Below are 16,095 nucleotides of genomic sequence, written 5' to 3' on the forward strand. Positions count from 1 at the left end.
CTGTTTCATTCGTTCTTGGATCATTAATTATAATATTAGAGATATTTACATGGATTAGCCTTGCTGAGTTGCAGATCTTATTCGTGCAAATGTGGTACAGTCTGCCAAGTCAATAGGTCTGATGAAGGTTTCAGTTCTAGAAATACACATCTTATTTCTATTCTATCTCCACGTTTTCATCACAGTCACTTTTGCAATAAGGTTTCAGTGGAGGACAGATGGAGGTTTTCCAGAGCTGGGCTGTGGCATTAAAGTGCTTAAAATCTGTTTTGAAGCTTTTTTTATTTGATCAAATAAATCCAGTGGGTTAGCTAGCTATCAGCTCTTTCCAGGCCATCTGTCCTGCTCTGATTTCTCTGTCTCCTCTGCACACTGATCTACCTGTCTGCGTCTCAAGGAGTTCCCATTTGCACAGGCTCTCCCAGCTCTAGTTCATACTGCATCCTGCACTCTCGCTAAAACTAGTATTGTGTGAGATGCACTGTTTCATACGTTTCTACCGGTAGAAGCCTAGACATGGCGACATTTCCCCCACTGTCTGATTACAGTTGTGTTTCCACTTGCTGACAGGATTAAAGCAGCATCATTCAAAAAGATGGTAGGGAGGGATTTTGAGATTAATACTGTGTATTTAAATTTTTTTCTTCTCCTTCTCTCATCCGACGTTTCACTTTTTTTTCCCTTACTTTTTTTTCTTCCCCTCACTCTCATTTATTGCTTTTTCTATTTGTCTCGCTCTTCAACCCTGCCTCAGTTGGTTCAAATTATTGCAGTGAACCTTGGAATAAATTAACAGAACACAGGAACACATTAGCATGGCTCTGGCTTGACTTGATATTGTAGTTTTTTGTCATCAGGGCTTATAATTTTATTCTTGTGATTATGTCGGTTCAAACAACAAGTCAAACGTGATATTGGGATTTCAATTAGACGTAAACTAATCAGAAGGATAATAGATTTCATGAAAATATGCCTTTCAATTAATCGATTTAATTAAAATAAAATGGAAATGGAAGTAATTTTTTATTATTTATTGATTGGTACAGTTAGGCTAAAGCCAAAAAGTTTTAACTGTAAAATATCACCAAACTTTTTTGCTGTTATTACTTTCATTAATCAAACTTTATAAATATGAAACAGAGGCTTTGAGTCTCAGCGGGGAAAATTTAGAGTTTTTCATTCTCCTATGAGTGAATAGTGTTTCAAACGAATACAACCTAAGAATCAAACTCCTAATGAGCTCATGGCTCAACATGCTGAGGAATTACACTTGAGGTGAGACTGCCGAGGAGGATCATCAATGAAATGCCCCTTTGAGGACTGAGATGTTACAGAGCATGCCAAGTGTTTATAGCTAACCCTGACTTGAGGGTTAACGATTGGTATTTGATGCTGCCTCTGCGACCATGCTCCTCTGACTCCAATCAATAGTCATGTTAATAAGCGGCACCAATACTTGACACACAGCCCCCTCTCAGTGCTGGGTGAATTGCTGTATTGATCTTTGCACTCTTATTTTAATTCCAGTATTTCTTACAACAGAAGCAAAATGCTCACGGCATTGACCCTGGCTGAGGTTGGCTGATGAGGGAAGGAATCAGATTGGTTTTGCTGGTGTGACCAGTGGAGCTCTCATCAGATGAAAGAGGCCACAAGAAAGTATTTAGAAATTTCCAGTAAAAGCAAGTCTTTGCAAAACCAGAAGTTGCCATTTTAACTGCAATGATGAATGTAATTCTTTTTTCTCAACTCTGACATACAAAAAGCAGCGTTTTAACAAGGTAAAACGCTCTGGACTCGGTTCCCCAGCAGCTCAAATGACGCAGGACGCAGCAGATGTGTTGCAGAGAAACTGAGCCTGACTGAGTAATGGAAGCCAAGACAGGCTTGCTGCCTTTAATCAACTTGAGATGAGGCAAAAGGAAACCTTCATCATGCTGTGCCGTGGGCGAGTAAGCCAGGACATAAAGAAGGCCAGTTTGATCTTGATGAGCTTTTTAGGGTGTCAGGGCTTTGCCAAGATGAGTTTTCATGGGGTCTAGCCATCCCAAGAGGAATGCTTTCAGGTGACACTAATTGCTCCTCCACCCAGCTAGCTGTCATAAAAGGAGAAGTCTATCTGGCAGAAGGTTCGCTTCTCTCCAATTCTTTCAGTGTCATGATGAGTATGGGAGAGTAAAGATGCATGCTGGAAAATACGAGGAGTAATCAGCAATGCATAAATTTAAATCTATGCAAAAAACTGCACACTGCAGCAAACAAACTGAGCTGTCAAGGCCCAAGAGGCACCTCTGAAAGTGAGGCTGATTTATCAGAAAGCAACTAATGAAATGACTTCTGATTCCAAAGGTTTTCATGTCTGCTTTTCTGTAAGTGTCTCGTGTCTGGATGAAAAATATAAAATATTCGAGAAGATGGCCAATATAGTTTTTGGGTGTTTTTTTGTTTGTTTGTTTTTTGGGGGGCGGTTTTTGCTTTTAGTGATATCAGGAGCATAAAATGAACCAGCTCAAATAGGAACAATGTCCAAGTTAGTATTGTATCGAGCTGCTGGCTCCAACACGTCCTCATTAACATTTGGCTTTTGCTGATTGGTAAGAATCCATTGTTTTAGACAGCAGGGCAAACAGGAGTCGGTCTTTGCTATTTTATATAGAGGTGAATGTTCAATTAAGATAGCATATTTCATATAATGAGCACGGGAAGAGCTCTTGTTTTGTATGGATTTACACAAAAACACCAACTGGATGTGGTGCACCAAGATTATTCAAATAAGCCAGAGATAGTGGGACAGTGAGGTAGGTGCATTACCAGTATGTTCCACTGTATAAGCCAGTGGGCTTTATCATAGTAATGATGACACTGCAGCTGCCGAGTCCAGTGGCTGTTGATTTATTGCCCCCAGCAGCAGGGTCATTTAATTTCCATGTATAGTGGTATCATTTTGATTACATACCGCTCATTCCTGCATCAGCAATAGCTCCTGTGAGTCAGAGTAAATGTTCATTGCAGAGCACCACCAGATGTTTTCAACAATAAAATATCAGCGAGAGCCAATCTCTGTGGACAGTTAACTCATCCTGTGTACAGTACTTGCGGATAGATGAATAAAAATTGCATGCCGTACATAAAAAGTCTGATTTGGTTGACAGATTATGTATTTTAAATCCCCAGGACAAATATTTGCCTCTTTTCTAAACTGCATTTTTATTCAAATGTATTGTTTTGACTTTATTTATTTATTCCAAAGTAAACAGTAACTCACTAATTGCAAGATACAGATTATTTTGTTTATCTCATATGTGGGGCTAACTGTATGCTATCAGCGGCAACTCCAGCCACAGATAAAACACTATGCAGGCGGCTTTCTGTTTGGATGTGATAAGATGGATCTTCACCTCTGCTCACTGTTCACTCTCATAGTTCAACACTGCATCTCACTGGAAGCTCTCTGTTCAACAAAGGTCATGACTAACGCAGCAAGATCAAGGTATTCAATCCTGCAAATGCTGTTATGTTGTGAAACATTATTTTGAACTACTTTCTTTCATCGTTTGTATTCCAAGTTGCATTCTAGGCCTGTCAATTGTACTGTGGCCTTGCAGGACGGTGTGTTCATTACAGTGGTTTGATTGAAAAGACAGTGGCTAGAGGAGAAAGATGACCTTCTCTCCTCCAGTCCTCTCATTTTGATTAAGTCTCAGGAAAAAAACAATTATTGGAACAGTGCTTGGGAAAACAGAACGCTTGAAGTGAAAGAGCAGCTACTCAGAGGACAGTCTTATAATTTCCTCCGTTGTTTAGTGTGTTTTTTTTTCCGTGAGCTGGACAAAACAGATATTATTTCTTCTCTCAACCCTATTCTGAAAATGGAACAGCATACTATATAGATGGCATCCACTGATAATGTTGTGGTTGGTGCAGAAGTGTGCTTGGTCAGCCAAATCCCTGTCCCACAAATGTGTCTGCTGAGGCAGAGATTCCAGCTCGGACTTACAATAAGGCTGCTCTCATTACAGTGGAACATGCCTGTGTGTGTACATACATGCACATACATACATGTAGTCGTGTGTGTGTGTGAGAGAGACAGTGAGAAAGAAGTCCCTCAGGGCATTTGGCTGCAGCACTACCGAAGATAAGGTAGTCTGATGTCTCCTGACATGGCCAATGATTCATAATTGAGGCAGGACAGCTGTTGCTGGCTGCAGTGACAGGTCCCAGGGTGGATGACAGATGATAGGGCCCTCTGGGGCTGAACTATCTATCAGTCCAAATGTTCACTGTCCACTATCTGCTCACCTATCCTTCATAAGCCTCCCTGCTATATGTAAACCAAGTGGGCACAGATTCACAATCTGGTTGAGCTCACTGAATACGATAAGCTGTTGCAGTATCTGCATACCAGATACCAGACATAAGGTGGACACTAAACAATTAATACCTAAATAATCAGGTGTTTAACACATGAATATAAAATACCAGTACTGTAAAACTTTAATTTATTCATCAAGTAACATTTGTAGTTTTGTCATTTTTATCTACATTCAGATGAACGTCAGAATAAATATGTAACAACAATAAAAGCCTCACTGACTTGTAATAAAAAATGTATCTTTCCATTACTCACAGGAATAGTACAAAAAAACTTAAAAAAAAAACTGTTGAACTGTTTTAAAGTGTCTGATCTTAACGTGTTTATGCATATCATAAATAGTCGTTTTGTGAAGCCCTACTTTTTTTTTAGCACAGCTACAAATAGCTCTCCAAGAAAAAAAGGGAATAAGTTGCTTTAAAAGCAGATGAAAACAGAAAAGGTGAAGAGGTAAAACTGAGTCAAGTCAAGGCATTTTATTTAGAGAGCTTTTTAAAAAAAAAAAAACAACAAGGTCTGAACACCGTTTTGCAAAGCAATTTAAAATACTAACTAAACAACTAATAGAACTAACAAATAACTGTAGCAGATGCAATTAAAGCAATAAAATAGCCATTTGTAACAAAAGGGACTTAAGTTCAAATGCATGAAATATAACTATTCGCAAAGGCTCTCTGATCAAAGAATTTTTTAAGAGGTGATTGAAAATAAGTTAGAGATGTAGCCTGTCGGATCTCAATGGGCTGAAGCTTTAGAAGTCTAGAGACTCTCTCTGACATCTTCAGTTACTAAGTGAGACCTTGGAATTGCCAGCAGAGCCCCATCCATTGATCTGAAATGATACACAAGCATTTAAGAGATAGAGATGAATAATATGGGCAGAAATAATATTACTATTTTGTCTTTATATTGATTAAGATAGATAGAAATCACAATATTCATTTTGATGAATAACCCTGAGTGTAAACAGGACCTGCTTGTTTACTGGGAAACTCCACGGGATGCTTTTTAATTTGAAGTTCAAGGGGTGTATTCAATTTTGAACTCAAACTTAAATACACCAATCTTTTTTTTTCCAATTATTTTTTTTCATGGTTCGAAACACATCCTAGACTCATCATCACTCATTTTTGAATCAGCAACAGTCTACATTAACTGTCATTAACACCTCAACAAGGCAAACAGCAGCAATAATTTTGAATACACATGAAAAGAACAGCGTGATATGCTACACGTGTTAGCTATTCCCTGTTCATATACCACATGACAACAAATAATAATATATACATGCAGACATGTTCAATTGCTGCTGGACTTAGTAGAGGCTTACTTGTGAGTTTGGGCAGTAATGTTAGCTGGTGGAACTGCAAGCTTTGACTTTCTGTTTAATCTGTGAATATTAATGCTACTCTTTTTAAAAATAACAAAAAAAAAAGGTCTGTTGTGTTTTGATGACACAGGCTGCCTGCATGTCTTCAGCTTATGTTGTCCTGCTATTTCTTTTTAAACTTTGGAAAGCTGACCCTTCTCTACATTAGATGTTGTTTCCCTCTCTTCATCACCGTTTCCTCATCTTGAGGGGACGTTTGACTGTCCTCACCGTCGCTCATTTTTATGTTTCCAGAAATGTGTGTCTTTTTCTCCTTTGTTTATCCCTGTTATTGTAACCTAACAGGGCTGATCTGCATGCAGAACTACTGCTTTTATTGTAAGTTACTCATCAATATATGATTGTTAGATCGCTTTTTTTTTTGTTTGTCTGTAATTGCAACTGTAATTGTAGTTAAGATTTTTTTTTATCACTGCAGAAACTAAGAAAGGAGACAATATAATTTGGATAGAACAGTTATATGTTTGTACATTCCTTGGAACCAGTGGAGGGAGCTGTGATAGATACCACTGCACCACTGCTGTCCAAGCAGAAAACAAGAAAAGCACTCAGAGAGCACAGTACTTTGCCAAAGCTGCTCAGTCAGTTCTGATCGATGAAATCTTTAATAAAAAATGACGTTGCGCTGAGCACAGGCGTGTGTGCATGTGTACGTTATGTACAGATACCGAATCACATGACCTAAATATGTAGCAGGCAGTGGGAATTGATGGGACTCAGAAACACCCAACAATTTAATCAATTGTTCCTTGTATCATTTCCAATGGATAAGTCCCGGTGGATTTGTAGTAGGATCGCAATCATGCGATCGTCAGCAAGCAGCTGACGTAGCGTTCACTTATTGTCATAGCTGCAGTGACACTACAGTATCTTGCAATGATATGGAAATTTTTTAACAAATCCATGGATTCAGACTATAAGCTGCATCACTGCCAAAATCTAATCAGTCAGTCCTTGTGTCATTTCTGACCTTCCCTGAAAATTTCATCCAAATTCGTTAGTCCGTTTTTAGTAATGTTGTGCACAGACAGATGGATTTACAGAAGGACAAACGTACACCGATCATCACATAACTCCGCCGCGTTCCTTGGTGGAGTAAGTAAGAGATACAAGAATTGTCCTATTGCACATATAGCATGTGCACAGCAATGCAAAGAGAACATGACGTTCATCTGGATGTTGTTTAATTCTAATGGATTAAACGATGGCTGGTATACATTCTCAAAAGATAATATCTAGGGAACAAAAGTACCTTAAAAAACATTGAAGGTGAATCTATGCCTGACATAAAGAATTCTAACTGAGAATCTGCATATGAACAAATTTCCAACAGACTGTAACATCTGGGGACAAAAGAAACTTCAACTAGTTTAGATAAAGTTTTAAAAAAAAAAGAAGCAAATGCGGTTTCAGATGGGTGCGACTAATGTTTGGTTCTGTATTACCACTTTAATACTTCTTGTATTATTTTTGAAATAAAAACTCATAGCAGAGAGCTACTGGCCGTAGGAGAGCATGAATTGATTCACTGCAATTCAGTCAGAGCTTTGGCGAGAAGGCCATTTGATTCCTAGCATGAGAGTTGACTGAAATATGTATGAACCACGGTGGAACAGCAGGATTTCTCATTGACCACCTGCTTTATAGTACCTGACGGGGGAGGTAACAGAAACACATCACTGAATAGGTAAAAATTTCACATGGAAATTGAGAGATGAAAGAAATTATAGATGCAGATTGTTCTCTTATTTCATCTAAATCCTTAAATAGATATTGTAAAATAAAATAAAAATAAAAAACTATAAGGAAACACATATAAAATGCATGAAAATACATGTTTAACCATGTTTATACATATATAACACTACAGGCTTAATTTCAGGATAAAATAACAAAACACACTTTGCACATGTATATTTTAAATTTAAGGAACTTCTAAAAGAAAAAAAAAGTCTGCAATTCAACCAATTAACACCCTGCGCCCAGGGCATTTTTGACATTTTCACCTGCAAAATAATAAAGTCAGTAACAGTCGAAAAAGTGTCAGGCAAGAATGAACAACCTTGGGGTCTTTGGATGAGAGTCACTTGGGAGAAGTTTGAAATACAATAAGTCTCATTATCCTCATCTCCAGGCAAGAGTGAGATTTCAAAAACTCAATATCAGCCTTATAATAATGAGCCAGCAGACACTGATGTCCTAAAAATTCTCAGCTGCAACTCTGCTAAATATAATGCCATAAAAAAGAAGCACAAACAAATGCTGCATCAATTTTATTCATTACAGTACACGACACATTTGGGAAACTACGACAACGATGATGGATGTGTTTTCACAGATAAAACCAGGTCCTGCTACTGGAATCTCCAGGATGGAAGGAGTTAACAATCAATTACAACATAATTAAGAATTACATAATTCAAATTCGATTCTCCAAGGCTCTAATATTCCAAATTCGTCAGAGTAGATTGCACTTCTACATTGGCTGCATTTCAGTCACAGAGTGTGAATGTTAAATTGAAGGAGAATTACTGTGCTGTACTGTGGGGGGAATTATGAAGTTATATGGCGAGCAAGTAGCTGAAGTAACCTGATTTGCAAAACATCCAAGCCCTCCATATTAACTCTGAGAAAAAAAAGGCAAGCGTGAAAAAAAAAAGAACTGCGCCTAAGGCTTTGTCATTGCCATTACCCTTGAGGAATAGAGAATCTGGGATTCTAAAATCATGTGACAATCCTTTATTACTCTCTGTGATGCTGCTTTTTGAGGCTCGTGAAACAACTACAAAACCTAAGCTGCAATTATAAAAAGAAATTTTGTGTTAAAACATACACAAATCACTCGGTTATACATACAAAACATAACGATATCTGCTTTTTGACTCTTTGATGTGCTGTTTGTCTGCTCTTAGTGTTCTCAGTTTATCAGTAAACCTCCAGCGTGGCGTTGTGCTTAATTCGGGTAGTAATAAAAAACATCAAATCAATCCGTGGCTGATCTCTTGGATCATTCCAGAAAAAGTCACCTCTAAGCTCAGCCTCACAGTGTCCATTAGCCTCTCGGCACTCATTGCCAGCTCCTGTTTGACTGAGTGACAGTTAGTCTACGTGACCAAACTTATTTTGCTGCCACCATTGTGAATACTGCTCATCCTGCCCACTGTCTCAGCTTTTCCAGGCTGCTGCACTAACACTCCTGCACACATATTACCTCAGGGACACCAGCCTATGGAGGGCAACCCTTTTTCTACCTCATGGCATACCTGAGACCTGAGCCCGCTACCTGTGACAGAATTAGCTTTCAGATCATGCCATGAATTCCACTACAAGCTCGAAATAGATGTGGCTGAATTAGCTCTGATGGGGCACTTGTCTTTCAAGACAGGGATTTGGCTCATTTCGCATCCGGACGAAAGTTGGTTTTAAATAATCGGATTCATTGAGCTGTGAACAGTGTTATAGAGGTGTTTTACATATTTTTTCTCTACTTCTTTTATCAGTACAGATTGCTTTATAGCATGTTTCAGCTCATTGTCTAGCTGCCCGGCCCACAACTTTTTGTTTGGGTTCACTCTCACAGCTCAGAGTGCTTTCTTTTTTCTTTTTTTTTTTTTTTTTTACTGCAGTAGGCAGCTGTTTTCACAGAAAATAACCCACTATAGTCTGCTCTACGTGCACAGAACCAAAAGACAAACAGAATGGTTTGCAACACCGGGGAACATAGTGGAGCATTCAGCAGCTAAAATGCCAGACATTTCCCTCAGAGGTTGGTAAAACACTGAGCTAACTGGGAAGAAAATATTGGACTTACATTTGCCTGGTGGCCTGAAACATCACTTAAGATGAATAATAATTTTGCTCCATAACCTGCTCTGGCTCCCAACTAAACTGCATTCTTTATAACGTTATGAAAGAAATGCATTTTCTCCCAGTGAGGTCACCATATGACATTATAGGAAATGCTTCGACTAGAGTAATTGTGTCATAAGTCCAACGCAAGATTTTCACAGAGGAGACTGAGCTTTGTGTCCAGTGTTGGACCATTATCACTTGCTATTTACTTTCATTTTCACTTGCTCTGTGATTGGGTTTAGCCATCAAAACCACTTGGTTAGGTTAACAAACATATCAAGCTTTAGGTTAAAAGTCACCATTCACAGCATTAACGACAAGTTAGAAGCTTGGTTGTGTCAACGTGCCAAAACTGCTTGGTTAAGTTGAAAAAAATATCATAGTTTAGTCTAAACTACACACTTTGCCAACATATCTGAGGCTTCTCTTGCATTTTCTGTTTCTCCAAGTTGACAGGTTCTGCACCATCTACTGTAATATATGATTAGCAAATCCAATAATTAGCAAGATATGTTGATTAGAAATGCAATTGTGACACCCTCAAAAATTAACTGGGAATGCAGTTTACTTGTTTAGAAATGGAAAGACAGGCCTCTTATAACTGCTAGATGTGCAAATAAGAAGCTGTTAGCTAACAAGTTCACCATATCAGCCTAAAAGATAATGATTAATGTGTTACTGAAAGTTTTGTTGCTCCATTTAGTACGAAACACCCACAATCACCAAACAAGCTATATATATAAGGATGAAGAAAATTCCCAAAGCTGCAAACACAAGGTGAAAGCCTTTTCTTTTATCATACACAATAATAACTGTGACCTGCTGTTGGATTAACATTCAGTTCTTCGGGGACTGAATCAGATGTGCTCCAAAAGGTGTCAGCACTCCATTATCCAGACAGTTTAACTACATGCAGTACTCTTGAGATTTCTTCACCAGATTTAGCTGCAGATGCTGTTCAGACCTGTTGAGGGCTGCTGACAGAGTTGCTTACAGGCACAAGGAGAGCACATAAAGAGGATGAATCAGTTGTGCAACAAAACACGAGTGGAATGGCCCAGACAGGTTTTACAGTCCAGCAGCAGCTTTACAAAGAAATGACAAAACCAAACATATTCCTTTGTTACTGAGTTGGTAGACGACTGAGCAAAAGCAACACAGCAGGTGACCCAATTTTTCAGATCAACATTATTAATCTAAACTTGGCTTTAAACGGAAACACATAAAGTGCTGCTGCCGAATTAAGATCCCATCTGGTGTGAACTGAAGGCCAATACTGTAAGTCAACAATCACCAGCTTTGTGTGCAATGAGACTTTTTGTTGTATATTTCCAAAGGGATAATAGTGAGGATGAATAAATATACTAAAAATAAATGATGTACTCTCTGTGATGATTCTTTGTGTAATCTCCTCTTGCAAAAGGGTAAGTCAGTCAGTATGACATGTAGGTGCAGCAGGAAAGGATTGTGTTTAACCTTATGGTGCGTGTGGGTTTTTTTTTTAGGTGCTAAATGTGAGTGTGTTGGAGGGGGAGCAAGTCACAGTGGAGGATACAGGAGGTCAAGAACCCTTCATCCTTGCCAATGAGTCAGTCTTGATGAGGGGCCTTGTACTGCGCAGCTGGAGCAACCAGATCTCCATCCGTTTTCATAGTGACCAGCGTCACAATTCAGGACTCGTCCTGCTGCATTATCAAGGTGAGCCACTGCCAAGCTACATTCGTACTCACATTATTCAAACTGATCACTCCAGCAACTGCTCAGGTTGTTCACGATAAATTTAAATTGTGTGTCCATTTAATATGGCAGTGACTTATTGTTAAAACTCTAATTTTAGCTAGCCTCTACATGCCAACAACTCTCATCAGACACCATGTTTCTTTCCAACACTGGATTCAGCTGTGTCGGCCAAGAAAATAGGAGTTAATGTCATTTAGCCATTGAAATAACTTTTATTTACAGACATGCAAGAGACCGGGGGTTCTTTGCTGCTTATCATGTCGCAATAATCACCAAACAAAAACTGTGAGGAAAAAAAAACAAAAATAGTACTAACACAGGTCTAATTTTTTAGAAAATGTTCCATTCCAAAACATTTGCTGTTACCCTACTTAATTCACAGCTATAAAAAATACATAATAATATAGTCAATGATGTGTACAGGTTTTTTCCATTTTCATTTTTCATAGTCATTCAACCTAGTCTTGTGAGCACTGGGTTCCATTTGCCACTGCATAGATTAAATCTATTAAAAAAAATAAATCACTAAACGTGGCCAAATCGTACAGTGATGGGTGTGTGGCAGGAGCAAACCCTGTCAGCAGAAACAGTTACTCTATGTTATTGGTGAATATGATGGCCCATAATTTCCTCCCTCTCCCTGGCTTGTTTTGTGCATGACATTGATCTTCTATGTCCATAACAATGTCTGTTTATCTTAGCAATCACACAAAGTGGCCACCAATTACATGCCCCATCGATTTGAGCTGATGGTGGAAGCTGGTGGACAAAACATTCATTCCACCACATTACTGTGGCGCTTTCATCAGCCAGAAAATGAAAGGGACCGTCGAAAGAGCGGCGCTGATGTGAGATAAATCAGCCCATCGCTGTCTGATGTATGAATGTCACTGTGTGGTCAGGCTGAAAGATGACAGCAAAGGGGTCAGCGTGGATCATACAGGGTGATGCATAGCTGGAAGCAGGCGGTGACAAATAGTTGAAATATATTATGCACATCAATACGTGTACTTTTCTCCTTCACCTCTCTTGTTTGCATTTCAGTAGATCTCCAGTATAATCGTGTTAAATGTTTTTGCAGGTTGGAGATTATGAACAGATGTATAGATGATAGATGGACACTCTTTACGTTCACATGATGCTGAGAGGATTTCCCCCATATAGTGTCTCCAGTGGGGTGCTGATGCTCATTGTCATGTCATGAATTCAAACAGCTGACTGCTACGCATTTTGTGACCCACACATCGTTACCCACACCACTTTGTAAGGAACATGAATAACTAAGTGCTTCCTAATGTTCCATGCAAGCGTCATATCTTAATGGGATTATAGCTTGGATGACACTCGTGCCAGGTGGACCTCAGGCATCTATTTGTTGATGAGTACAAGAAAGTATGTAATAATAAAAACAGTACACCGTGAAATTCCACAGAGAATGACCTGAGCTAATCTAGACACAGACATATGACTGAAAGTTACAGATAACGGACATATAAGCCTGATGTTTGCTCTTATGTCAGCTTGCGAAAATGGTCAGTTGCAGTCTAATAACACACAGAGTGACCAAACAAAACCTCTACTACTAAATTTAAATAAATCTTGAACAATAAAACATGATGAGGACAGTCAGACACTGGTAGTACCTGTACCTTGGACTGGAAAGTATACTTTTATATATATATATATTTTTTTATTTTTTTATATATATATATATATATATATATATACATATATATATAAGAAGCTGAAGATAAATCAAACTCAAATATGGCAAAATCATTTGACTTTGAAGGTCCATCCTTACAGAGGTGCCAGTGGATATCTGATGAAGGGCACCAGAACAGACAGAAAGAGTTGCTCAGAGTCAACCATCCTGGGCATATAATCATATAATTCGCTTTGTACCTATAAAGCGCCTCCACATAAACAATTATTGTTACTCCTGCCCATAATTTGGCATATAAATCCAATCACGTGTACCATTAGTCATCCACCAAACAACCTATTTAGTTTGGAAGTTGACAAGACAAATTCAGATACACTGGTGAGAAAGGATGCAATGAGCAGATTTCTTGAAAATTGGACACAATGGAGACAGAAGATATTTCAATTTGTGTTCCTCTGCTTGGTAAGCACAGTATCCCCTTGTCCTTTATAATGGGCTGTGAGAAATGTGATTGGACAAGCGTGGAGAAGGAGACAGAACTGTGGAGAGATGCATCTGAGCTCGGGGTAATTAATATCTGTTACAGCGTTAGCTCTGCCTGCGATGGCAGACTGATGGATGCCTCTATAACATCAGCAGTGTGCCTGGCACTTGGAACATGATTAAAGGTGTCTTTTACTGTTTGTGTTAAGACAGTGGGACGTAGGGGAGTGGGGGAATGAAGGGAATCCTACCAGTCCTCTTCTATGTCCTTACCCCTGTCTTTTCCTCAGTGTATACACATATGCTAATGTCCTCATCTAGAACAGTCAGTATTAATGTCTCAATTGTCAATTTAGCAAAATGGTCTACTAAACTACATCGTAGATTTATTTTTTTAAATGCATGCTGTACACATAAAACATGCACTGTACGTGTTAGAAATGCTGCATGCACATAATCAGAAATGCAGATGAATTACTAGTGACCTTTTTGCCAGATGCATACACGTTTTTCCTCAACTCACTTGGTTTGGATTGTTGGTCAGTCATCAATACCAAGCTCTGATTTCTGATTTCTGATTTGCCCTTAAACTTAATACAACAAAAAATTGCATTATTAAAACTGTTTTTTAAAAAAATCTTATTCATTTATTGATTTTTGTTTCACATACAAAAAAAAATTGTGATGCTCTTAATGAGCTTATCATTGTTATTGCAATGGTGGAATACATGCATGACCAAAGAGACAAGAAGATTGGAAAAAACTCAAATAATATAAATTTTTTAAAATTACTTTAAGCACCTTTTATCAACAAAATTCTCTGAAAAGATATTTCATTACTGACTCAGATATTCCTGTTTCATGTAGATACAATATTCTTGCTTTGTTTGTAGTAAGTAGCGGCTGCATTTGCATTCCCAGCAACAGAATTAGTGTGCTGCAATTCATACAAGCATTTTTAAGAGGATCCTTCACTCGGAACCATAATAGCAAACTAAACATGGAACAGAGAAATTAAACCTCTACAGCTTTTCTGAAAGCATATTGATGGGTTAATTACATCACTGGCATGCAAACAAATTGTTTGCCAAAAAGTGGAACTCCATCACTACAAGCTATAATCTTATGTTTTTACCAGCAGGGTCAAGGAATGCTTCCATTTATTTAAAAAGGATTGTGTTTAGAATGAGAATTTCAGGGTCTAGTGACTAAATGTAACACAGCACATGAAAACGTGAAGAAGCCAAGGCCCATTTTACTCCCAGCTGAGCTTAGCTTATTGTGGAATTTAATCACAGCGTCCTGTTTGTTATTCAGATGAAATAAATGCCCTCATATTTGACCTCTTGATGTCAACAAGTGGGCTTGAATTGTCATCTCAGGATTTTGTGAAGTATATATAAATGGAATACAATCAATGGCCTTGCCTATGGCAGTGATGTTTTACAGGAAGTATTGATTGGCTTCAACTAATAAGCTGCAATGACAAGCAAGGTGGCCTGAGAACCCCATCCCCTGGCAGCGATCCACCATTCGCCACAAGTTCTGAGCAGCACTGATGAGATTCCACATCCGGTCCAAAGTTATTTCTCTTTAATAGCCTTTATTGAGTAAATGACCATTAAAAATCGAGTTTTTAACCCAACCACATAAATATCAATAGGCCATATCACAGCAGAACAATGGTCCAGCTCTCTACAACTGAATCACTTTCTCAGAGACAACACTATTGATCTTTCTGTAAAAGGTAATGCTTTGATGCTCAGCCAGGACAAGATACAGATACAGTGACAGCCACTCTCTCCCACAAGTGGTCTACTAACTGAGGAACTGCTGCTGTGTCTGTACAGCAAAGCAATAACTTTCTATAGATGACTAGTCATCTGCACATAATTTGCTCTCCGTGGAAACACAGTTAACTCTAAATGCCAGTGTAACACAAAATGGATAATGTTCTCCAAATGTACTGCTATTAAATAGAATAACAATCTAGACTGCATTCATTATTTGTGTTCTGTTTTCTGTCACCCCATTTCATTATCTCCTGGCCTCACCTTGCCAAATTTGATCCTATTCCAGCTCTCCACCTGAAGGGATTCAGGCAACACATACAACACTGCAACAGTTTATTAGACCTAAACTGAAATACATTTTATTTGGTTTTTCCAAATACACTGAACAACCTACTATTACTGGCTTCCTCGGCTCATCTATTGTGCCCTAGTCAACAACATGTGTCCATTACTGGCTGAAGGGAAGCATTCTCAATTTGAAGTACTCGGCAGGAAAATGAAAAATGTGCATAGAGCTGATTTCCAAATGCTGATCTAAAGCAATTGTTGGCAGAGGGCTGAAGAAACTAACTCATTATTGGATCCAAAGTACACATTGTTGGTTCCATTTCGTTGACAGAAAATAACAGAATTTCCTATAGGTGGGAAAAGGGCAAGAAGCAAAAATAAACAGAAATACTTTATATTCAAAAATGGCATAACAAACCCATTCCTCATGCATAGATAAGAGAGTAAGAGAAAGGAATAGAAGACACGGCCCTTTTGAATTTCTGTGAAATGTAAAATGACTAAAATAAAG

The 16,095-nt window shown here is 38.5% G+C and overlaps 1 protein-coding gene across 5 annotated transcripts in view; it reads left to right on the top strand.

Moving 5' to 3' along the window:
- LOC111571753 (seizure protein 6 homolog) overlaps positions 1-16,095 on the top strand; it is a 91,374-nt gene that overhangs the window by 55,016 nt on the left and 20,263 nt on the right. For all 5 annotated transcript variants that reach the window (XM_055017409.1, XM_023275067.3, XM_023275068.3 and 2 more), the window contains one exon: positions 11,120-11,312. In XM_055017409.1, coding sequence (XP_054873384.1) covers positions 11,120-11,312 — 193 coding nt within the window. The remainder of the gene's footprint in view (positions 1-11,119; positions 11,313-16,095) is intronic.

This window comes from Amphiprion ocellaris, chromosome 14 (assembly GCF_022539595.1).
Source record: "Amphiprion ocellaris isolate individual 3 ecotype Okinawa chromosome 14, ASM2253959v1, whole genome shotgun sequence".
Taxonomy (NCBI): domain Eukaryota; kingdom Metazoa; phylum Chordata; class Actinopteri; family Pomacentridae; genus Amphiprion; species Amphiprion ocellaris.